We start from the raw sequence: 26,348 nt of genomic DNA on the forward strand, positions 1-26,348 counted from the left end.
TGTATGTATATGTGTATGTATTCACTAACTCTTGTATTATTAAGACAATTAAATTATTATGAAGTTAGTTTTATTTTTACTGTTGCGTGGAATTCTGATTAACTTATTTGAAGGATAAGTTTGTATGTAAATTTGAGTTTGTATAGATATGAAACCTTGAACATGAATTTTGTATATGTGCCGGTTATGAATCCGGAAATCGAGTCATGACATCTTTTGTAAAAGTTTCATTGTTTTTAATTTCACCTATCAATCTAAGTTTATAGTGTAATACTATTTTTTTTTTAATTTTAATCTTCTTTCTTTTAATTTTTTTTGTTTTGTTAATATTTTTTATTCTTTTTAATTTAACTTTCAAATTTAAAACATGTTGTTGCCCTTTGATTTATTTTTTATTGCACTTTTAATACTTATTAGTTTTATTGTATTTTTTTTATTTTGGATATTTTTGTATTGTTAATTTATATAAGTTTAACCCTAATACTTTTTCATATATAATAATTTTGGTCTTATAACTTGGGTTACGGTTTAAAAAATTAACAATAATTAACTATTTTTGTCTTATGCTTTTGAGATTCAATTATATATATATTTAAATTTTTTTATATAATTATTTTATTCTCATTTGATTTCTACTTTTGTTAGCAAATAATTTCAGATGTAAGTTCAAGAACATGGATCATCATGTTGAGACAAACCCATAGGACCAAATATCAGGCAAAAGAAAGTTACAGCAAAGAATAAAGAGAGGAGCACCAAATTAATGACAATTGAATGGCAATCACTGTATCAAATGACATCGTTTTATTTTTGTGGGAACCGACAGATTAATTTGGATCTGCAGAGATTTGAGAGATCTTACCTTTCTATCTGAAGACACTGAAAACGACGGTTTTGGGATTTACTACAGCATGAAAAACATCTAGAGGGACACATGAGTTCTTAAGCACTTGGTAGCATATTTTCTGATAGCATTTTTTAAAAAAATTAAAATATTTTTTGCAACTAGTTTTTAACTAAGTCAGTATATGCTCTGACAACATGATGGATTATGTTATTTCTAAATTAGTTTCTGCTAAAACATTTCGTCTACATTATAATGTTGACCTCAACCCAGCTTTAAGGGCAGAAAGTTTGAGAAATCAAACTTATTGCTTGGATGGTGAAGATTTTTACCTTGGATAAATCTAATTTGACATGTTAATTACCATTCGTTCACAGTTGATGATTCAACTGTCTCAAAATGAAGCTCAGATGTCACTTTTTGATGTCTAGTTGAATCATTTTGATTAAGATACACAGAAAGTTGGGACTTTCTCAAGATTTTCACTGAAGATTGCCTGCTAGCATTTGTATGGGGAAAAACAAATTCTGATTTGCTGAGAATAATAGTGGCTGCTGAGAATAATAGAGCCAGTTTGATCCTAATAGTAATTTTATTCAATTCTAAATTGCAGTGTTGCTGTGATCTGAGCAAGGCATGCCCCTCTCTATTAAGTATTTCTCCACTGATATAAGATTTGCACGCACAAGACGAAAATAGCGACTTAATTAGTTGTGGTAAATTCAACAGCCTCTACAAACTCATTCCAACCTCGAAGTCGATTTTAATTCCTCCAAAAAGTTTTAGAAACTTCAATAAGTCTTGAAAACTAAACTGTAATTCCAGGTCTTTATTTCTTTTTTGGACCCTTTCATGGATGTCACCATGATTAATAGACTACTCTCTCTACAAGTCTTCATCTCTCTTTTATATTATATCAACCAGTATATGTAGAGATATAAATGATTCAAAAATCATGTCAATTTCTTGTTTTACACCATGGATCTGACGAGTACCCAAGTAGAGCAGAAATCAGCGAAAAAGAAATTCCTGTGGGTACAGTGTAATTTTGTAATTTTTCTTGTGAGTTCTTTGTTTCTAGAAAGTGCAATTACGGAAATTCAATATATATAGATTAATAAGTTGCTTCATCTTTAAATCTGTCCTATGTTTAATGTGAACATAGGATCGAGGGAGTTGGCTGGCTACATATGCAGACGACGACGAAAGGTCTAGCATTAGTATCCTTAGCTAAAAATGTAGTGAGAAATTTACGAAAAATGTAAAAGGAAAAATCTGCAAAAAGTTAAACTAAATACATTAGAGCATCTCTAATGAAAAATAGAATTAATGGTAAAAGTGTGGTTGTGATTGCTTTTCAATATGTTTTTTATTTGGAAATATATCAAAATAATATTTTTTATTATTAAAAAATTATTTTTGATATCAGCACATCAAAATGATCTGAAAACACAAAAAATATATCATTTTGAAGCAAAGAAAAAAATAAAAAAATTTCAATTTTTTTCAAAATTGATTTTGAAATGTAAAAACAAACAAGGTTTTACGAAACTCCATTAAAAAAACATGTAAAAAATACTTTGCAAAATCTACATTTCAAACTCAATTTTTTAGTGAGTCCTACGGTACAAAACACAGTTTAGTTTGTTACCAAACACTTTACTATGTTTGTTTCACTACAAATACAAAAACAGCTGAAAAACAAACGCGGCCTAAATGAATGTTGAAATCATTTTTTTTTTTAAATTAGATATTTTTTAATATAATAATTTTTTATATTTACACATAGTTGTTATTTTAAATAATTATAAATAATAAATAGTTTAAAAAAACAACATTATCTATTTTCAAATAACTAGTTTCACACCATATTTCTCTTCATCCGTGCTCAATACTTTTTCTATATTTTTAAATAATAATATTTATTAATATATATTTTTTAATTTAACACATCCATATTCATTAATAGTTTCTTTTTCATTATTATTTAGGTATGGGTTTGTATTTGGACATTTAACATTTTTTTTATTTTTTAAAATTAAATTACATGAAAGCTCATTCAGAATAAATTATTTAATTTAATAGGTATAAAATAACTTAGATTATAGATAAATACATAAAGTTTTTTTAATAAAAGCTTTATGTATAAAACCGTAGTGCTTCGTGGAAGATGCTGCCATCAATCAATTAATACAGTGAGGGAGGGACCCTCAGCTTTCAAGTTAAATGTTATCTCCCCAGTCCCCATTCCAAAACACACTTCATTTCATTTCTATTTCACAACTTTCAGACCATACACTTCTCTCTTTTCCTCAGTATTTTTTCTTTGATTTCCCAAAGAAAACAAGAGGATATGGCAGCAGAGCTAATTGTTACGCTTTCCATTGAGGAGGCTTTGAAAAAGGCGAGTTCCATAGCTGCTGAAGGGATCAGACTTGCTTGTGGATTTGAGGGACCGCTGCAAAAGCTCAATCAGTCCTTGACCATGATCAAATATGTGCTCCAAGATGCAGCCAGAAGGCCAGTAACAGGCAATTCTGTGAAGCAGTGGCTGCATAACGTACAGGATGTAGCTTATGATGCTGATGATGTTCTCGATAAGGTTAATTATGAGATTCTTCGCAGAGAACAACAGGTGAGAACGGGGTTTGACAAGGTATGCGACTTTGTATCCCACAACCCTATTCCATTCAATCATATGATGGATCGAGAATTTAAGAAGATCAATGAGGCCCTGGATGACATTTGGAAAGTTGCAGCTGGAATCAATCTTGTATCGACATCTCTACATGTAGATGGAGCTCCTGAAGTTACCCAGTATGAAGAACGACAGACAGATTCAGACCTGGACACCGTTGTAGTAGGAAGGGAGGATGATGTCTCAAAAGTTATGAAATTGCTGATTGGCTCGATCGATCAACAAGTTCTGTCTGTTGTCCCTATTGTGGGGATGGGTGGCCTCGGAAAGACTGCTTTAGCACAACAAGTTTTTAAACTAGTGACGGAGAAAAAGCTTTTTGATGAAACAATATGGGTTTGTGTTTCTAATGATTTTAGTAGGACGAGGATTTTAAGAGAGATGTTGGAACATGTTGATGGAACTACGGTGAGCAATCTAAATGCAGTTATGAACAAACTTAAGCAAAAGCTGGAAAAGAAAACATTTCTTCTTGTTCTTGATGATGTGTGGGAAGGCCATGATAAGTGGGATGATTTGAAGAAGCAACTGTTAAAAATCAACAGTAAGAATGGGAATGCTGTTGTTGTTACAACGCGCATTAAGGAAGTAGCGGACACGATGAAGACTTCTCCAGGGAGTCAACACGAGCCAGGGAGACTATCAGATGATCAATGTTGGTTCATTATCAAGCAAAAGGTGAGCAGTGGTGGAGGAGAAACAATAGCTTCAGACTTGGAGTCTATTGGAAAAGAGATTGCAAAGAAATGTGGAGGGCTTCCGTTGCTTGCTAATGTTTTGGGAGGAACTCTTCACGGAAAGCAGGCAGGTGTGTGGAAGTCAATTCTAAACAGTACATATTGGGATTCTCAGGATGGAAATAAAAAAGTTTTGCGCGTATTGAGACTCAGTTTTGATCACCTGTCATCGCCATCACTGAAAAAATGTTTTGCATACTGTTCTATGTTTCCTAAAGATTTTAAAATTGAAAGGGAAGAGCTAATTCAACTTTGGGTGGCTGAAGGTTTTCTCGGGACATCAACTGGGATGATGGAAGACGAAGGCAACAAGTGTTTCAATGACTTGCTTGCAAATTCCTTTTTCCAAGATGTTGAAAGGAATGAGTGTGAGATCGTAACAAGTTCCAAGATGCATGATCTTGTGCATGATCTTGCATTGGAGATCTCAAAATCAGAAGTGTTAAATCCGAAGAAGGATTCGGCTGTTGATGGTGGATCTCATATTCGACATCTAAATCTCATATCTCGTGGGGATGTTGAGGCAGTATTTGCAAAGATTGATGCTAGAAAATTGCGAACTGTTTTCTCAATGGTTGATGTATTCAACGGGTCTTGGAAATTCAAAAGCTTGAGAACTCTCAAATTGCGACGGTCTGATATCACAGAGTTACCAGATTCAATTTGCAAGCTGATATATTTGAGATATCTTGATGTCTCGGATACTGCTATCAGAGCATTGCCGGAATCCATCACCGAGCTCTACCATTTGGAAACATTAAGATTCACTGATTGCAAGTCACTGAAAAAGCTTCCCAAGAAAATGAGGAATTTAGTCAGCTTGAGACATCTTTATTTTGATGATCCAAAGCTAGTGCCAGCTGAGGTGAGACTCTTAACACGCCTTCAAACTCTGCCTTTTTTTGTTGTGGGTCCAGATCATATGGTTGAAGAGCTGGGATGTTTGAAAGAACTAAGAGGAGCATTGAAGATATGCAAGCTTGAGCAAGTGAGAGACAGAGAAGAAGCTGAGAAGGCAAAACTGCGAGAAAAAAGAATGAACAAATTGGTGTTTAAATGGAGTGGTGGTGAAGGTAACAGCAATGTCAATAGCGAGGATGTGCTGGAAGGCCTGCAGCCTCCCCCAGACATAAGAAGCTTGACAATTGAGGGTTATGGAGGTGAAAATTTCTCATCATGGATATTGCAACTCGATAATCTGACGGTGCTGAGATTGAATGGCTGCAGCAAGTTGACGCAACTCCCAACACTTGGATGTCTTCCTCGCCTTAAGATTCTAGAGATGAGTGGAATGCCTAATGTGAAATGTATAGGCAAGGAGTTCTATAGTAGCAGCAGTGGCAGCGCAGCAGAACTGTTTCCAGCACTAGAAGAACTCACTCTGAGGGGTATGGATGGTCTTAAAGAATGGATGGGACCAGGTGGAGAAGTTGTTGCAGTATTTCCTCGTCTTGAAAGGTTGAGCATTTGGAATTGTGGAAAGTTGGAAAGCATTCCGAGATGTTGTCTTTCATCTCTTGTAGAATTTAAAATTCTCGGATGTGATGAGCTGAGATATTTTTCTGGTGAGTTTGATGGCTTCAAGTCTCTTCAGATTTTAAGTATAGTGGAGTGTCCAAAGCTGGAATCCATTCCAAGCGTACAACACTGCACAACTCTGGTGCAATTGCATATATATAAGTGCCGTGAGTTGATCTCAATTCCTGGTGATTTTCGAGAATTAAATTCTTTGAAGAAACTGACTGTTAGTGGGTGTAAATTGGGAGCTCTTCCAAGCGGACTACAATGTTGCGCATCTCTAGAGCAATTGTACATAATTGATTGGAGTGAGCTTATCCATATCAGTGATTTACAAGAATTGTCTTCACTTCGAAGTTTAACCATTTTACGTTGTGATAAGCTCATCAGTATTGATTGGCATGGTTTACGACAACTGTCTTCCCTTGTTTATTTATCAATCAGTGGGTGTCCCAGTTTGAGTGATAGCCCAGAGGATGATTGCTTAGGCGGCCTCACGCAACTGAAGTTGTTGAGCATCGGTGGTTTCTCAAAGGAGATGGAGGCTTTTCCTGCAGGAGTTTTGAACTCATTCCAACACCTCAACTTGAGTGGGTCCCTCAAAACCCTATGGATAGATGGATGGGATAAACTGAAGAGTGTACCCCACCAACTTCAACACCTCACTGCCCTTACTAGCTTGTCTATAAGGGATTTCAACGGCGAGGAGTTTGAGGAAGCATTGCCAGAATGGTTGGCCAACCTTTCTTCTCTTCAACGTCTTGACATTATTAACTGCAAGAATGTCAAGTATATGCCAAGTTCAACAGCCATGCAACACCTCTCCAAATTAAAGCTATTGTATATCTGGTACTGTCCACATCTATCAGAAAATTGTAGGAAGGAGAATGGCTCTGAGTGGCCCAAAGTTTCTCATATCCCAGACATTTTTATAAGATAGAGGGTACACATGTATAGGTAAGTTGGGGTTTTAATTATTCCGTTACTTTGTAGTATGGAGATGGAGAGGAGAGAGAATCAATTAAAAAATTCAAAATAATTAAAGCAATAATTGGACTTCATTCTTTTAAGAATGATTTATTTCTCATATCCGAGCATTCTTTAGACTAATATCTTATTATCTTTTTTTTATTATATTAACAAAATGTATATTTCAAAATTATAACCATGAAATCAATAATTTAAATTAGACTTTTACTTTTTTAAAAAAATTACCTAATCATTTCATTTAATAACAACCTAATAAGATTAAGATTACTAACCAACCACTTAAAGCTAAAATCACTTTTTAGATTTTAAAAAGAAAAAGACAAACAAGCTTTCGACACTAACTTGGCCAATTAAAGTTTTCAAATTAATAAAAGCAATAATTAAAACATTTTATAAAATAAATGATTTTATTAACCTAAATTTGATTCCGTGGAATATTATGTATCAAAAATATAAAATCAATAGCCATCCAGTATTCTTTCAATCATTACTCTAATATCATTCTTGCAACATAATTTAACTTATATTTATTAAGATTGTTTCCACAGTTTAAAAATAATTGCATTGTCTTTATAGTATTATTTATTTTAAAACCATCAACTTTATATACAATTATGATACTTAAAACAAACCATTAAATCTTAAAATTAACCCCAATTAATAAAAACTCACAATCAAATAGAGGCATTCATCATATACATAGGAATTTAATGATGATTTGTTAAAATTTAAAAATTATAACCAAAAAATTGCCTATTATTGGTGAGATTACCAACCAATCACTTATAGCAAATACAATTAAAGCTAAAAACACTTTTTTTTGGTGACCCCAAGAATTAAAAAAGAAAAAGGCAAACTTGGCTACAGTTTATATAAAATATAAATTAATAAATTATATATTGCTAATATATTATCTAACTCCAACCAATACAAGTACAAGTTTTTTTTAAGAAAAAAAATCAAATGTTAACTTAGATAAGTAGTGATAGGATTGATTTAATCTTCAATTACAAAGTCTATGTTGACTGCTTATCATGTATGCCTTCCTGTATTATTTGAGAATGAGCAGCACTCGTATTGTCAATGACTCAATATTGCAGAAACCATGTAGTAATACCATTTTTCTGAAATTTTATAAATACAGAAACAAACAAACTGCTTCCATATAGCTATAAACAAACTGCTTTCAAGATTTAAAAAAGAGTCCAATGTAAAAGGGATGCAAAATCTTAACAGTTCAACTTCTGTTAGTTACATGCATAAAAATATAAATTTGGTTTAAACCTTTTTATTGAGCTCAAAGCACAAAATAGTTTGGAAGAAAAATGCTGCAAATAATGGTTCCAAAAAAGATCTCGAGGAATGAACTACCAAACTCACCAAAATGCACAAAGAAACTTGAATGGGCAGGGATGGCAAATTCTGTTTCCAGCAGCATCAGTACAAAAGTTCTTCTCCGTTACCAGTATCACACGTCCATACAAAAACAGTGAGAGAGGATGGTATTACTTGGCCAGCACCGTAGACTATCAGCTGTAAATAGATGCATAGAAATCCATAAGAACTAGTTTCAGTCAATACTTCACATGAACAAAGAGTATGTCGTACCTCAACTCAATTGAAAATTAAAAGAGAAGATTATTCATGCCTTCCTTCCTGTATTACTTGAATATGAATAGCACTCATATAGTGAATATTGTAGAAACCATGTAGAACTCCCATTTTTTCTCTACTCAATGGATATCATCCTGCATTTTGCAGTTTAGCGTTGTTTTTCTTTCCAAGACTAACAAGAAGTTGGTTGTTTTAACTATTGTACGTGCAGTCGAACCTCTAAGACTGAAGGAAGCCATAAAATGGTTATTTAAAGCTTCTGCAGAATAGAGTTTGTCGGGCTGGATGGTGGATAAACATGTGAGTTGCACAGTTTTCTGTTGTCTTTATGAGATAAGTATATTTGATAGAAAGTAAGAAAATGCATGGAGCTGGAAGCTTATCACGAAAATAGAAGAGCTTAATGAGGGCATGGATGTGAATCCTTATCTGTATGCAATGTAACTTCTCTTACTTTATATTAGATTTTGTTTCTTAACATTTAAGAATTCTACTTTTATATGTCCATAAATGTTTTTCAAAGCTGAATATTCTAAATGTAGAATGGCCATTGTTCTTGATGGATAGATGGATATGCAGTTGTACTGCAAATTCCTGAAGGATTGTTCTCTCATCATGGATAGGGAGAGATTTCTGTGGAGGGGACTGTGAGGGTGTTCGATGCAATTCTGCTACTGGGAGGGTTACTGGTTTGTTGTTTCAGAGACCTAGGAGGGACAGTGGCGTTTACACGAGGGGCATTTAGCCAGCTTCTCTCGGAAAATAACAGGCTAGAAAATAACAAAAAAAAAGTGAAAAAGAGAAGAATAAAGGCCTCTTAAAAAACCTGATTATAGGGCCCGAGATCGCTACACCTTGCAAAGTCGTAAATCTAGTGATGAATAAAATGCTGAGCCAGCGAAACAAAACAAAATGTTGGATAAAAAACAAAAAAGGTAAAAAAGTGCATGCCCAATGTATAAGAGAAAACAACGGCGGCAGAAACAAAAAAAAAAACACAAAAGGAACTGCTTCCGTGGTAAAAATGGAGGTGGGAAGCATAACAACTGTGTAGAAACAAACTTAAAAGAAAGATGGATAAGGATTGAGTAAAGGAAGGGGGAGGACTTAAAGTAACAACTATGAAAAGCTAAGAGCATGTATAAGCGAAAGAAAAAAAGTGAGATGTACTGTCAGATCCTTGAAACAAGACCAAAAAGCTGACCGAGGAGAGAATGGGTGTGATCCTAGCAGAGTTGACAGCAAAACAATTAGTGATAGATTTTCGAAAATAAAAATTTATTAAGACATCAATCATGTGTAAGCACTTTTCATATAGGAAGCATATATATCAAGAACAATATGCTTAAGAAATTCGTAATTCGTGCCAATAAAAAAATGTGGCAAAATCTATATAATATGCCTTGCAAAGCAATCTATTATGTGGTCGCTTCTCCTTTTTAAAAGTGTAATGGAATTATGGAAGAATGGAGCCTGCTGGAAAACAGGGAGAACCGATTTGAGCAAGATATATAGAAGATGAATGTGCATTTGAGAAAACATAAGCTGCTCAGAATGCAATATTCTAAAACAACAGTATAAAACAGATCTTGATAAATCAAGCTGTTAATATATCAGAGATAGACAGCAAAGCAGAAGAACAGCAGCACCTGGAGAGCACCAAATAAGAGTGAGAAAGAAGCACAATGAAGTTTGTTAACATCAAAGAGAAAAACCCGAAAAGGAAAGGGAAAACAAAGCTATAAAACACCAAGCAACCAATAGGTTTGATCAAAAGAGAAAAGAGCAACGAGCTGTCATAGCAAATGAACTAAAAGCGCCAGCTGCTTGGTATTTTTTTGCAGCCAAGACTAATTCTTAACTGCCCGCATGATTCCCTACCAAGGATCATAAACTGATTAAGCACCTCGAACTGAGAGCCTAAAAATCCACATGAATACTATCCTTGACTATGATCATAAGACAGTCACCCAACTAAATCCCAAAAAAAGTCAATCTTTAGCATTCAGAAGCACATGCTATTTTTAAAGGGCTCTGCATTTTCCTCTGCAAAACATCCAGACCTGGAAGTTTTTGGAAGGCTGAAACATGCCAGAAAATTTCAAGGAAAATACGTAGGCATTCAAGCAGTCATAATCACATCCATTGACCTCAAAGAACATGCGCAAACACACAACATCAATCAACCCATGAACACAAAAGACAATACATGAAAGTGAATTTCTTACTAGCTAGACAACCAGCATTGAGAGTCATCAATATCAACCCCAAGAACACACATAAAGTCACGATCTCATAGAAAAATATCAAGCAACCCATGAAGTCACCAACCTCAAAAAAAGAAAAAAGAAGAAGAAGAAGAAGAAGAAGAAGAAACAAAACAAAACAGAACTGAATGCTTGGCTTTACCAACAAAAACCAAATAGCATAGGCCCATGCTCACAACCAACCACAAAAATTCCAGAGGGTCCACAACATACAAAATCACGCTTGAATGCCTAAATAAAATCAGACAGCCCTGTAATCAACCATAAGTCCATTCATGACCATGATTCTAAAACACCAACACAACCAAGTTTCAAAAAACCAAATCCTAAACATTTAGCAACCAATGAATTCAACTACTTTGTGCACCATCTTTTATGAAACATGTAGCCTTGGAAGTGTTGAAACATCTAGTAAAACATTTTTAAAGCATAATCAAAATTTTCTAGGAAACCTCATTAGCATTAAAGGAGCCACAATTAAAGTAAAAAAAAATAAAATTGAATCTGTAAACATGCATCAACGCCCAACATGAAGCTACTTATGAACTCAAAAACAACCCAATAAGGAAATATTTTTCAGCACCCAACCAGCCACAACCAAGAGCAACAAACTTGAAGTCTAGAACATCCACAAATGAACAACATCATAAAACAACACAAAACAACTCATGAATGCACTAATCCTTAAAGGAAAAAAAGAGAGCTGAAAAGGACCTCAATGGTTGGCCTTACCAGCAAAATAAAACCACATAAGCTAACCCAACAAAGCTGGAGATGTAGGAGAAGAGGCCCCACAAGGCAAACCTGGCAAACAAAACCCAAAATAATAATAATAATAATAATAATGTATAAGATGCCAAATCTTTTGGTTAACCTATCAAAACAAAAAAAAAAACCCATGAGAAAAAAAAATAAAGAACCAAAGCCAAGAACAACATAGATAAAACAACCAAAAAACAAATGCAAGAAAGAAACCGAGAGAGCTAATCCGAGCTAATTGTTACTCTCTTAAAGAACAAAATTAAACAATTTGACATGATGGGAAAGAAGCTAATCCAGGCAGTAGCTGTGTTAGCCAAAGCAAACATGGCAGCCCATCCTAAAGAGAAGTGAAATGGAGTGGTAAGGGTGTGTGGGAAATAAATAAAAAAAAGCAAATCAAATGAAACTGAAAATAAAGCTTTACCAAACTTGGTTACATGAAGAACATACCTAGCTACCACCCACAAAGAAGATGGAATGGCCGGGCAATCAGCACTTCCCCTAACACAAATTACAATCTGAACAACTTGCCAAATTGGAGCACATTTCATGGGCAATCATTATAGTGCAGTAGTGCACCAATCCAGGAATGACTGACCTGCAAATCAGAGCAAAAAGCAGTCACATCAGCAACGAATCTCTCACAAAACAAGCAGAAAACTCAAGCAGAAAAGAAAGAGGAGAAGGGCTGAGAAGCCGCGCTAAACTGCATGCCAGAAGGCCAGAAAGAAGCAATCCAGCAACACGAAAAGAGCTCAGTTCCTGGTGCCTTCAATCTAGAATTAGAAGAGAAGTGTGGGGGAAAAACAAGTTAATGGCCAAGGCAAAAATACTGCAACAAAGGAGAAGATGAGCTGTGTGGGAGGCCGTTTAAATACATTTAGATCCTTGCCCTTCTCCTATTTCTTCTCTTTCTTCGCTTTCGGTTATGTCAAGGTTGTTGTCTTCCTACAAACCAAATAACTAATTCACAATCCCCAAATCATAACATATATTCAGTTGATTAATCGGATAGCAAAACAAAATTAGTGCCTCTTAACCTGTTCCTTCTTGGCTTCAGCTGGCTTTTCAACAACTTGAGGCCCTAAATCATAACAAGCAATTAAAACCCACTTAGTGATTAACCAACTAGCAAATGACAAAAATAATTGTCTAATTAAGGAACTGAACTAACCCGAATTCATCTTGATTTTAGCATTCAAGGCTACGGCCGTGGAAACTTACAAAGCCACTGACATATCCTTCTTGCACTCGTCACTGCATGTATCAATTCAAAAAAACAAAACACATAAATTACTTCACTGATTCCTTAATTTCTGTAACCTGGTTCCCTCTTTCTTAAAAAAATCAAAGAACCATGGCCGAAAACCCCAAAATCAAGCCGAGAACACAAAACTAGAAACACCCAGAAACAGAAATTGTTAAAAAATCAACCGGGTTACTCAATTCCTTCAAAAAATCAAAGAACCCATAATTTTAAACCCCAAAACCCAAAATCAATTCAAGATCACAAAAATAGAAAAACCCAGATTTTTTTTTTCAAAATCAAACAAATCATAGCTACTTTTCTTGAAAATCTCCAAATTCAAATTAATAACACAAAATAAGAACACCCCCCCCCCCCAAAAAAAAAAAAAAAAGGGCGGGGAACGCAAGTAAATACCATTTAACAAAACCACTGCCATCTTTCGCACGAACAAGCGATGCAGCAGTGGTAGTAACAGACCCATCAATAGACTCGGCTTCTACTCTTCCTCACCATTTCTTTGTTGAGATTTTAAGAATGAGAATAAAAATGAAAATAAAAGGAGAAGTGTTGCGTGTCTGATTGAGTGGGAACCAATCTGGAAAACATCCAGAGGTGCCTTAGTGATGGAAATGACTGGTAGTCAAGTTCCATTCATGGTGTTTACAGGTTCGTGAGCAAATGGAAGAAGAAGAGAGAGATAGAAGCAGAATTCCTCGAATTCAGCTCAACATTCATTCATTATGTTCATCATTTTCCTTCTCCAATTCTGTTACAAATCTTATATATGAAGATAACTTCCTATATTCTCGCTACTGGCCACACGTGGCATCTTTTCTTAACAAACCCTGCTCTAATAAAACGCGCGTATTGCTATAACTAAATCCTAATGGTCATATTGTCCAAGGTTCATTAGATTTGAAAACAACCTTGTGCAATTCTTTCCTCCCCCTCGAATCAAACTTAACTTGTGACAGTTATGACAGTTGTAAAATGACGCCAAATGATTGGTTTTGGTACGAGAGGGAAATCATTTTGACATGGACAGATGACTTGGACTTCTCATCCACCATTGGATTTTTCTCATTGTTTTATATCAACAGCTTAGATTCAATCTCTCATTTTTAAGTAATTTAGTCATTTCCTTATATTGCAGCTATTAGCTATAGTGTGTCTATCTGGGTAGGGATGGAAGGCTGTAGATTCCATTAAAAAAACATGCAGATGACCTCAAAGCCCTGTTGAGCTCTGCCATAACCAACCAAGAAACATGCTTGGATGGTTTCTCTCATGATGAAAAGCAGATAAAAAAGTGCGCAAAGCTTTGTTGAAGGGCCAAACTCATGTTGAAAAGATGTGCAGTAATGCATTGGCAATGATCAAGAATATGACAGACACAGACGTTGCAAATGAGTTCATGACCAATGAACAATGAAAAAGAGCCCTTGTTGAGGTTTTGTGGACTTGTTCACAACAAAACTAGAAGATGTGAAGAATGCTCTTAAAGGAGGTAGTCAGCATTGAATTTTGTTGCAGTTTCATGGACATCAATTTGACCATAAATTTTAGTTACTTGTTGCATCTCAGAGGAATATGCCCTGCAAGGCCAATTTGGGCACAAAAAGCTTGTTCCTGCTGACCCACCAGACATGTTGATTTATGAGGGATGTGAGTTGCTGTTGATATCTGCATCGGATGCCATAGAAGAGGAGTTGGGAATGGAGCTTAAGACAGAATGTGAAGGTGATGATGATCGATCCAGCTTCTTGTTCTGATTTGGTGCAGGCTTTTGGAGAGATTGCACCTGTAACAACCCCGATTTTCTACTCTCTTTTTTTCGTGATACCTATTTCAAGATCCGCAATTCATTTTACTTTCTATACTTATAAAGTCTACTAAATCACAACCATGGTTTGATACCAGCTGTAACAACCCTGATTTCCTACATCTTTTTTTGTGATACATTGAAAATTTTGAGGGAAATTTTTTTTTTATATACAGGTTCCACCAAAATTTCTATCAAACTTTCGACAGAGTCTTCCCTATACTGGAAGGTCTCAAGTTATTAAAAAAATCTTATTATATTTCTAATTTTATTTCATATCCTGATCCAATCGTCCTAGATCTCAACTCAACTCATCATTATCAATACAACACATCTTATTTAATAACATCATATAATGTAATTCAAGTGAATAATTCGATTTAAACTATAAATATGTATGGTTAAATAGGTATTTAGAGTTACAAATATTATATTAAAGTTATGCATTCAAATTTGCGAGTTAATATTACATTTCAAGTTTTAGAAGATAAGTTCCTTAATTTACAAATAATTTACATGGTTAAAAGCAAAAGGTAACCAAACCAATATCACTCCTAACACTACCTTGATAGACCTGAAAATAGAATTTAACGTGTACACATAAATATAAAAAAGGCAGTAACTAACAATAATAATGACAAGTAATAATCTCCATGGAATTTCTTTTGATATATAAAATTAGGCATAGATCTCTTTTACAACATACATTTTCCATTTATTACCAATATCCATCTAATATCCAATTACATTTGCCGAAAATAATTTCATCTTGGAAATCTCAACACAACTCAATAGTTTTTCGAACGTCATCTCCTTATAAATCAATTCTCACTTGATACCAAGATATTCCTCTCTTTGTATCATTAGCTCATCTCATTCTTTTGTAATAACTAATCAATATTCCCCCTCATTTTCTAGAAGGTAATTGCCAACACTAATAAATCTTATTAGTACCATTATTCTCCCAATATTGGGTTAGACTAATCAATTACATTCACGTGCCGATATCAATACCGCTAATTGGTATCATTAACTATTCCTTCCCCATAATAGTTAATCACATCTTATTAATATCTGATTTACCATCAAAGTTGTCGATGTCAAGAACCCTTGACATCATTAGCCTTCTTACTTGGAGTAGCTAATCACACCAGAAATGGTTGCCGATACCAATGTAACCCATTGATATCATTAACTATTCTTGATCTAGAATAGTTAATCAACTTATCTTTTTCACTGAACCAGGAGTGACCATGCCGATGTTAGTAATTTTTACTAACATCATTAGTCACCCAATTGCTCGGGATCGACTAATCAATTAAAGAAATAACAGCACCAATGGAACCTCATTGATACCATCAGCTATCCAAACCCGGATAGTTAATCAATATCATCTGAAATGTCGGTACCAATGGAACCCGATTGATACCATTAGCTATTCAAACCTGGATAGCTAATCAATGTTATCTAAAATGCTGGTACCAATGGAACCCTATTAATACCATTAGCTATCCAAACCTGGATAGCTAATCAATGTCATCTGAATCCTTCAGTCATACCGATCCCCTTTCATTTTTCTTATTAACATCATATGCATTGTAACCACTTGCCAAGTATCATTCACACACATATCTTAGTTATCAACACTATAGTTACTAAGCATCATTAAAATAACCTTGATCACCTTCATCACAATGTCAAGTATCAATTTATACCATTAGCCACCCTCATCATGGTGCTAAGTATCATTGTAATGTATCCTTAGCCATCGACACTATGGTAACAATTATCTATTATTTCTCCTTCAATCTTCAAGTCATTATATATACCTAATCCATACTAAGGTATGTAAGATAATTACATCTATTCCAAAATTATCATGGCTAATTCCATACCTATCAATGTAACGTAATTGTATCCATCATAATAATAACATAATTAATTTGATACATAACAATGCACGCAAGGTACTCATATTCGTTCAAAAATTATCATAACTAATGGAGGTATATTGTTGTATGCAAGGTACTCTTATTCATTCCAATAATATCATCACAAGTTTGATATATATCAATATAAGTAAGGTACTCATATCCATTTCAATTATATCATAACTAGTCGATACGCATCTAAGCACACAAGGTACTCATATTCATTCCAATATTATCGAAGTAATAAAACAATAGATTCAAAAATTTATTAATAAATTTACATAATTTTAAAAAGACAAGGCGCGATGCACTAACCTAGAGTATGTGCACGTGCTGCCACTCCATGTAATTGTCTAGTCCACACAGCTTCCCCTGTACCACCAGGGATTCGATTTTTATTACAATACAACCAACATCACAACTTTATTTAATTCTCATTCAACTAGTATTCTCAAACTAATCACAAGGAATTTTCTTAGAATCTCATACTCTTATCCATTTTCATGTTCATATTCATTCTTATAATTTTGTTATTAAAACTGTTGTAACCCATTTCTGGGTCCCCACATAAAAAATAATAAAATACAAAAAAATTCAAAAAAATATATTATCAAAAAATATAACAGTGAAAAAATGCCAGAGCGCCCTAAAAATGCTCAAAGATTGATTGAGGATGTTCAAAAATCAAAAAATAATTTTTGACAGTATATCATTGACTAATGAGAGCCCCGATGATAAAAAAAAATTCAATTTGTGGAAGAAAAAATGCAAAATCAGAAGTTTATAGACTCAATTAAATTTTATTAAAGGCTTAATTGCATTTATGAAGATTTTAATTGCAAGAAAAATTGATTTTGGAGTTAATTTGGGTTTTAATTAGGAGAAATTAATTTTCTGGGGTCAAATTATATTTTTTGAAAGTTAATTTGGTCAAATCAGGGGCTTAATTGCATAAATATTGAAGTTTAATGGCCAATTAGGGACTTAATTGAAGAAATCCGAGACCAAGGACTAAATTGTAAAACGCGCGCAAATGGAGGGCCAAAATTTGAATCTGACGCGTTTTGGCGCCCTTTTGTTTTAATTGAAACGGCGCGTTTTGACCAAAACAGCGCTGTTTCGTGCACTGTTTGAAAAAAAAGAAAGAAAAGAAAAGAAAAGAAAGAACCCAAAACGGTGCCATAGTCTTCTTCCCTGCGCACGCAGAGAACAGGGGAGAAGAATTATTTTTCTTCTCCACTTTTCGCTGAACTTCCCACCTGGATTTGGCGCAATAAGATGCCCGCAATCACCCACTTGCCTCCTCCTTTTTATCCATGGATCGATAGTGGAGGGGGCGGCGGCAGCCACCATGACGTCTCCCCTGTTTTTACCTATAAAAACAGGGGAGGACCGAAGAGAAAAAAGGAGAAACAGAAGGGAAGAACCGAGAGAGAGGGGAGACCGAGAGAGAAGGAGAGAAAGAAAGGACCGAGAGAGAGAGCAGAAGAAGAAAAGAAAAAAAATCCCCTCTGCACAGAAGAAGAGAAAACAGGGGAGAAGCTGCCACTGCCATCGCCGACACCGTCTCCGCCTCCACCTCCACCTCCACTACCACCAGAAGTCGTCGGAGTCGCCGCCTCTCCAGATAAACACTGCCCCCTCTTTCTTTTGTTTTCGCTTCTTCCCTCGCCATGCAGGACGTGCACGCCTACAGGCGAGGTGAAGCTGGTTACTGTGCTCATGCACAGTAACCAGCTAAGGTGGGCTGGGCCCGAGCCCAGCCCATGCATTTGGGCCTGACCCGGCCCATTGCAAAAAAATTAAAAAAAATAAATTTTTTTTTATTTGTTTCAACATTTTTATATTTTTTTCGCGTAGTTTTTATGTCATTTTGATTAATATCGGGTGGTATTTTACATCGTAAAAATATAAATCCGGTATTAAAATACCCGGTTTTCGTCCCACGGTGGCACTGTTCACACATGTATTTGGGCCTGACTCGGCCCATTCAAAAAGAAAAAAATCAAAAATATTTTTTTCAGCATTTTATAATTTTTCCGCGTAGTTTTTATGTCATTTTGATTAATATCGGGCATTATTTTTTATGTCGTAAAATACGAATCCGGTATTAAAATACCCGGTTTTCGTCAAAAAAATGTTTTTGTGCATACGGCCAAGTGTCTCAAATCTAAAAACTCATATCATATTTTTCATATGTCAAAAAACAATATTTTAGCATGCATTTTGGCTTTAATAACCAGTTTATTAGAGTCAAGAGAACATTGGCCAAAATCTCAAAAACAACAAAAAATTTATTTTGTTTGATTTTAGTATAAGGGATTATGAATTTATACGTAAATCGTATTCCTGATATTAAAAAGATATTTTCTTTTGACGACTTTGAATAGTTAGGTTTTTACCCAATAAAGATAAAGATCTGCTTACAGAGGAGGACTTTTCTTAAACCGTAAACAAACCAACAATTAAAAAAACCATAACATGATTTTAGATTTTATCAGACATTAAAACAATGCAGCCTACCTTAGGTAGGGCGTAGTTAGGGTGCTAATACCTTCCCTTTACACAACCAGTCTCCGTACCCGATCTCTAAAGACCAGTTAAGGTTCCTAGTAACCAGAATACTAGGTGGCGACTCCCAGTCTATATTTTCACATATAGAGACAAGAGTTCCTTGTCTCTCCTTATTTTCCAGGAATAAATATTCCGATTTTTCCTTGAGGGTGGACGATCGCCGCGCCACCGCACACGTGCGACAAAAACCATCACTTAACAACAATTCCAAGCAAAGATTAAAAATTGTCTAATTTCGATCAATTTAGCTTAACCAACCCAGAACACTATATAGTGTTTTAATCATAACTAAAGTTATAAACTCAGTTTTGGGCGTGATTTGTCTCCATGAAAAGCTAAAACATAAAAATACAACTTTTATGAAGAAATCAAGTCCAAATTATTTTTTTTAAGGCTCAAAATCAATAATCACAATAGCCTCTCCTTTATAGCTAAAATTTTGGACAATGAGGATTTTCATCCCCTGAAAGTCCTTTTCAACCTCCAACTTATTTTCATGCCTAAACAACATTATCCAAGGTCATTTGGTATCATTAAATCATAAATTTAAACCAATTATAATACAAACACATTCAAATAATTTCCCTATCTCTACAATATAGCAAGATTTGGTCAAAATATGGAAACTAATCCCTTTAGGATTTCTCCTATTATTATTATTATTATTATACACACACTACATATGTTATTATCCTTGTTTAGCATTATTAATACAAGAAAACAATGAACCATTTATTTTCTTTCACTTTCTCCTCGAGCAATTAAACATATGCAACAAACCTTAACAATTAGTATTCTTACATCATTATCACAACAATAACTTTACCCTACTAATTGGAATTTATGACAATCTTCATTAACTAATCAATTTGCCAAAAATATACTAATGGCTAGCCTTAAATATATTTTATTTTCCAATTTTTTTTCATTTCAATTTCTTCATGGTTCCACCATATTCATATCCACACAACTAAAAAATTAGCTTTTATTCAATCAACATGTTCATATAGCAATGTTTCTTCCTATTCTTACATCATAATCATTCTTTCCCTCATATAAAAAATACACAATTAATCTATAATAATATTAATAACAAGAACATATTTTACCATTATATCTTCCAAACACCCAACACCTATACAATTCTAATTTCATCAAAACATGGATTTAATCAAGTTTCCTAAATTTTGCCAAAACTAGCAATAGATACAAAAGACAATAAGTTGTCCACTTCAGATTTTATTTTTGAACCCAACAATCAGAATATAGAGCCTAGAGTTGTGCACAATATATCTCAAAATCGGAATGATCCAACAGTTAAATCTCCCTATATCTAAATAAAACCGAGCTAACATGAATATTGACGAGTTACTGTTCAACATGAACGACACCTTACCAGAGTGTGTTTCCAATCTCCACTGTCCAGGAGGAAGGCAACATCTAGGCGAACCACATATCCAAAAATAGACACAATCCAACAGTGGAAAAGAGAGAAATCGGCCAGCGACCAAAGCTAGCTTGCAAGTGTATTTCCTTTTATTTTCCAGGAAATTCCCGATGATGATTTCTGTCAAACGAATTATGTGCTTTCAAATCCCTCTGGTCAGGTAGTAGAGGAGTGTGAGAAGAACAATATATCAAAAACTCAGAACAATCCAACAGTGGCCGCCATAGATATGGCCACCAGAGCATTATTGGCTCCTTCAAATTCTGCACTTCTCTCTCTAGCCGAATTCTCTATTGTCTCTCACCTTTTTTTTTTTTTTTTTTTTTGGGATTGGTGGCCTCTTTGTTGTTTTAAAGACATTTTCCATTAATTACAATTTTGTCCCTCATTTATGCCTTTATGTATTTTATTTTATTTTTCACGTAAACTATCCAGTTTGTTTTTGCTTAAATCGTTAGTCTTTACTGAACTCCGATTGTGATGAGATCTTTAACCAAGATAGGAAAACATATTAATAGATTTCATGCAAAATTACATCCCAATCTGACGATTGGATTGAAAGCTCTGCTTTCTAATGTAAAATTGATCAGTTTATGACTTTTCGTTAATAATCAAAATTTTCTTGTTCAATCTTCACATAAAATCATATCAATTACCGTTTCAAAGTAATGTCACTGATTTTTAATTAGTGCTTGCACCTTACGTCCTGCCCTTTTCATTACTCTATCATTTATTATAATTTATTCTTTATTACCTCACTTATTCTTTAGAAACATTTTATCCATTAAGATGCATTACCAATTTCTCTATTCTTATGAATTCTAAATCAAAATTCATTTTATGAAAGTCATCCCCTCCATTACATATCATTATTTATTGATTATTTTTTATCTTGGTTTCCATCACTCTTTGAAATCATAGCACTTACAGTCTTACGTTTACATATCTGCATATTTAAATTATAAATTTCCAGGATTTCACAACACCTATCAGTCCACTGCTTAAGGCACGTGGGCTTGATGGTTAAAAACATGTTGTTCACATATATAATTATAGTTAAAAAACTAGTTAAGGTTGTTTTTTGTTGGATAGGACATATATATAATGCATGTAGTATAATAATCCTGGCCATGTATGTTTTAATGATCCTTGTGTGTTTTATTTTTGATGGTTTATGGCATTTATTTCTGCTTATGTTGACCTGAACCCAACTTTAAGGGCAGAAAGTTTGAGAAAAACTGATCCACTTTGTACAAACTGCCATGTACACAGCATGATGTCAACCACTTTTGAAGGAAGTGCTGAATCTGTTTTTCCTAATCTGCAGCATGCTAATCATCAGAAACCCCTTAAATGCATTCACTAAGTTTACAAAGCATAAGAAACTGGACCGACCCATCATCCTGTTCATGCTTATCATCTGTGTGAATTATGATGCTTTGAGAGAACACCACAGACGAAGCCATTAGAAAGAAAAGCTCCAAGAGAAGCAAACAAGAACCCACCACTGTAAACTACAGAAACAGGGGAAAGGCAGAGAAAGATAAGAAAACAAAGGAAAGGCAATACATAAACAAATGAAAGGCCTGCAAAGAAGTAAGGGGACAACTAGATCAATTGAATAACAACACCATCGCAGAGCTAGCAGTATTTAAATTGATCGAAAAGCCAATGAACAAAAGAAAAGACAACAACCACAAAAGAAAAATGTAAAGATGGGCGGTAGACCTTTTTTTCCTAGGATTGATTGAAAAGAAAATTGACGAGAAAGAAAACTGAAATAATACACTGCATTCTTTCGCTTCAATGTATAAATGATCCAGTTCTTGAATAACAACAGCCAAACACCAAACATTTAGCGAATGACTTAAACATAGAATTGTAGACAACTAGAGAGAATGGGGGAGAGGGAACCAAGAGAGTTGGTACGTACATGACTCTGACCGACTCCAAGTCAAGATTTGCTAGAAATTAGTAAACACTTCAACATTGGACAAAATCTTCAGCATCTGCGATCCCTTCGTCTACAAATGGTCACTTTCTTCTCATACTTAATGCCACAACGCATACACCTAAGCCCTGTCAGAAGCTACAAAGACAAGAATCTCCAGAAGTGAAACCATTTTCTATTTCCTGTCCAAACATATGAAATAAATCAATTTTTTAAGACGTCAATCATGTGTAATCACTTTTCATATAGGAAGCATATATATCAAGAGCAATATGCTTAAAAAAATTGTAATTCGTGCCAATAGAAAAAGGTGGCAAAATTTATATAATATGCCTAGCAAAACAAGCTATTATATTGTCAGTTCTCCTTTTTTAAAGTGAAATGGAAGAATGGAGCCTGCTGGAAAACAGGGAGAACCGGATTGACCCAACTCAACAATCTCCCCACCCTAGTAAACTGGTGAGAAAGGGAAATAAGCGAAAAAAACAGTTACCAAATCAACAGGGAAGCAAAAATTGAAAAAGAAAAGGGCTACTAAAAATTTCAGCAAGCTTTGAGCCATTTTAGGTGCACGCACTCTCTATCCCTCACATGTGCACACACACATGCTCAGACATCCATTTCCGAAAATAATCACAAATGGACACACACGTGCTCAATTGGAATGCATCATGAAGTAGGCAGCTTAAGCATTTACATGTCACAAATGTAGTTAACAAGCCACGAAACAAGGATTTTTTGTATGTACTATTTACATCAATAAAAAGCTTACAAAGAAGTAAACTGTACAGTTAAGAATGTGAGGAGACTCACCACATGCGGCCATGTCAATACATTTTCACCTGATATTGATTCCACAGATGGCTCTTCAAATGCACACTGTGTTGCTAATGGCAACATGGCAGACACTGCAACCAAAAACAACTGTAAGTTCACAAATATCATCCCAAATCCTCATGCAGACATGTACTTTCTTAAAAAGCTCCATGTAAACGTAATACTCACTATTGATTCCATAAACGTTTTGCCAAAAATCAATGCTTTCACCGTATCTGTCTGGATGTGTGACAGGTGCCATGTACAACTGTAAGCAGTATTTAGAGGATATCAGGCTTTACAAACAAAACGTGCTTGATTCACAAGTATGAAACCACATATTTTCCAAGCAGGATTCTGCTGAATATTTAACTTAATTACATAATGTAATGGAAGCAAAAAAGGATTAAGTCCACATAATGCTGTGGTATAAGAAAACTTGCCAAGTAGGAAGATAATTTACAGTTGCATTTGATGGAAGAATAAGGCCTCCATGCTTCAGCCAGTGATCTCTGCCAGTGATGACACTTCCCAGCATGCTCTACAAATCAAGAGAAAAAGTCCTCTAGATGGTAAACATTGCATGTGATATGGCAATGAGGGGGGAGGGGAGCACACCTGTGCACAAAAGGTTCGATACCATAATGTCATGCGCATACCATAATATAAGACAAACCATTATCTCACATTCTCTAAGATAAGCTATTCTTGACTAATAATTTGTGAATTTTGTCTTGTATTTATTAAAGCTTGCAATTTCAGATGCAAGATGGGGACAAAATATTTTGTCGTTATTGCATTTTTCTGTGAATCAATTATGCGCAGGAGTAAAATTTAAAGGATGCTGATTTTAGAATACTAACTTGTATAATATGCGCACTACTGATCATGTTATGTGATATTGCGAATGTTCTTTTCATTTTGACGAATGAACACCATTAGACACATCAACATCTCTTTCCCTCCCCCCTAACAACAGTGAGAGAATTGATAAAATCCTTTTTTTATTGAAAAAGAATGTTAAAAAACAGTCATCACAATCCACATAGACGATAACAACCAAACAGCTACGTAACACACTGAAAATGTAATACAAAAAGATGAGCATTAGTGTAACAAAGTATCTTTACAACAATATCACTTGCATCCACTGCATTAGGCTGGTGAAACAATATCTTTCAAATGTGAGGCACGTGTAGATTGAAACTCATGCAAGTACAGTGTTAAAATGGTGTCTGTGTGTCTATCACCTTAATTGAAAGTCAAACCTAATGAAAGAATCAGAGCACTTTCTCTAAATACAATAAAATACAGCAACTCCTGGTTTTCTGGAGTCAACTTAACAGAATACAGAATTTTGGAAGGAATCAACTCATAATGGCCACTTCAGGAATTCAGGAGAGAGATATAAAATTTCTAAGATAGAGCCTTCTGATATATATATATAACAGCATCAATTCTAAAGTTTGAATATTTCTACAAAGAAAGAACATTGCATCAACATTTAACCATTGGCATTTCCCATGCACCATGTAAAATGACCATGGAATATGAGAGTTCAATTGTTGGATTCATCTATCACAGACAAAGCTTATGAGACAATAACTTGCAACATGGATGGCAAGCGACATGAATCATTTTTGGACATAGGTGATGATTATTTATGCAATTCATTAACACGCTTCCAAAGTCACTAGAAAATGCATTGCCATGCAAAAGAATTGCTCAAATTTATCTTACACGTTTTGCCCCATCATGAGCACAAAATATTGAAAGAATTCTTGTGCCACAACCAACATCCACGACAACCTGAACAAGTGTTCGAATTGAGCAATCAGGACACATACTGCACAAATATTCCTAAAATTTCTTGCCACTAGGCAGAATGTTGATGTTCAACATAAGATTTTGAAGCTTTTTTCTTTCACTGTATGACATTATATATTTCATGGTCTTACAGCATATGGAATCATACATCTTACGTAACTGTTGGGATTAAATCAAAGAGTTACTTGATAAATGCTCTATGCCAAGGCGGCATGCAGACAGAAAGCTTAATGCAACATAGTTTTACATCAAGAAGAGCACAATATCATAGATTAACAACTGAATACTGACCATGATGGCATTAATTGCCTTCTATCACAATCTGATGGTGAAAGATTGCACCCCTATATGCGTTTGTCCGCACATGATCCTGCATACATAGAATAAAAACTTGAACATTTTTGTATCATTCAATAAGAAACTCTTGACTGCGAAAAGAAAAGCCCACAAATGAACCAAATTCCTAACTTCCAAACACAAAATACTTCTCAATTAACAATGTCAAGACACGCCAACTCAACCATTCCAAAAATGATAAAACACACAAAACTACTAAGTGAAACCTCACAAAACCTACCAAAATCTTTCAACAAAACAAAGCATAAAACCCATTTCACATTCAAGAAACAGAATTTCAACACTAACAAAACAAAGCAACATTACCAAAAAACCTTAAACTCCAAAATCCTGCACTTATACATCAAACAAAACAGCCACAAGAGAACATAAAACCATAAACCCTTGTAGAAAAAACATAACAATTTACCAGACAAACAAAAACCCAGATACAAAAACTTAGAACAGATTAATAAAGATTGAAGCTTTTTTTTTCTTACCTTAATCATCTACTCATGGATACCAACATGAGCATAATTGTGAAAGTAGGCCGTGTCAAACTCTGTACAAGGAGTGACATTTTGTTCCTCACCAACCACATCACGTGAGTTGCCACGTGCTCTTCTAACTCGGTCTCTTTGACTCATCCGAGTTGCTGCTGCTGCTTGATGTTTTGGTAGTTACTGTTACCTGAGCTTGAATACATTCTGGCCGCGAGAGAGATGGAGAGAGAGGACTAACGGTGGCGTTTTTTTGATGGCCCGAAAAGGATACGGGTCAAAAGTTTGCATCTTGAAAATGGTGTACGAATAAAAATCAGGACTTTGCTCATTTTTATGAAAGCCCAATTAGAATTTTCATGGGTTTTTTTTATCTTAATGATCATTTAAGTTTTTGTTTTTTAGGAAAAAGATCATCAAATTATAAAGCGAAACGTTTTTTTTCTTAGCACCATGTTTTTTTTG

General features: G+C 34.7%; 2 protein-coding genes and 1 long non-coding RNA gene across 18 annotated transcripts; 1 reads left to right on the plus strand and 2 right to left on the minus strand.

Moving 5' to 3' along the window:
- The first annotated feature begins 3,086 nt into the window (after window positions 1–3,086).
- On the plus strand, window positions 3,087–6,886 carry LOC118037239 (putative disease resistance protein RGA3). Its single transcript, XM_035043151.2, has one exon. The coding sequence runs from the start codon at window positions 3,198–3,200 to the stop codon at window positions 6,735–6,737; it is 3,540 nt and encodes a 1,179-aa protein (XP_034899042.1). The 5' UTR covers window positions 3,087–3,197; the 3' UTR covers window positions 6,738–6,886.
- Window positions 6,887–7,747: 861 nt separating this feature from the next.
- On the minus strand, window positions 7,748–13,540 carry LOC118037475 (uncharacterized). 7 transcript variants are annotated; one of them, XR_012167885.1, is made up of 7 exons: window positions 12,605–13,037; window positions 12,471–12,514; window positions 12,309–12,378; window positions 11,881–12,206; window positions 11,401–11,472; window positions 9,228–10,050; window positions 7,748–8,320 (listed from the first exon to the last, which is right to left on the minus strand). It is a non-coding gene; the product is annotated as an uncharacterized lncRNA (long non-coding RNA). The 7 variants fall into 7 exon arrangements; XR_012167887.1 differs by lacking the exon at window positions 9,228–10,050 and adding an exon at window positions 13,094–13,540 and having other exon boundaries at window positions 7,754–8,320; window positions 12,605–12,687; XR_012167888.1 differs by lacking the exon at window positions 9,228–10,050 and having other exon boundaries at window positions 7,754–8,320; window positions 11,881–12,028; window positions 12,138–12,206.
- Window positions 13,541–21,524: 7,984 nt separating this feature from the next.
- LOC118037423 (probable protein arginine N-methyltransferase 6) lies at window positions 21,525–26,213 on the minus strand. 10 transcript variants are annotated; one of them, XM_073404347.1, is made up of 9 exons: window positions 25,884–26,213; window positions 25,339–25,417; window positions 24,961–25,029; window positions 24,084–24,380; window positions 23,684–23,761; window positions 23,410–23,488; window positions 23,194–23,312; window positions 22,387–22,542; window positions 21,527–21,967 (listed from the first exon to the last, which is right to left on the minus strand). In XM_073404347.1, the coding sequence occupies exons 4-8, from the start codon at window positions 24,138–24,140 to the stop codon at window positions 22,456–22,458; spliced, it is 420 nt and encodes a 139-aa protein (XP_073260448.1). In that variant the 5' UTR covers window positions 24,141–24,380; window positions 24,961–25,029; window positions 25,339–25,417; window positions 25,884–26,213; the 3' UTR covers window positions 21,527–21,967; window positions 22,387–22,455. The 10 variants fall into 10 exon arrangements, 9 of the variants coding, with proteins under 9 accessions (XP_073260443.1, XP_073260445.1, XP_073260448.1 ...); XM_073404342.1 differs by lacking the exon at window positions 24,084–24,380 and having other exon boundaries at window positions 21,525–21,774; window positions 21,849–21,967; window positions 24,961–25,417; XM_073404348.1 differs by lacking the exon at window positions 24,961–25,029.
- Window positions 26,214–26,348: the final 135 nt, after the last annotated feature.

The sequence above is a fragment of the Populus alba genome, chromosome 14 (genome assembly GCF_005239225.2).
Source record: "Populus alba chromosome 14, ASM523922v2, whole genome shotgun sequence".
Lineage (NCBI taxonomy): Eukaryota > Viridiplantae > Streptophyta > Magnoliopsida > Malpighiales > Salicaceae > Populus > Populus alba.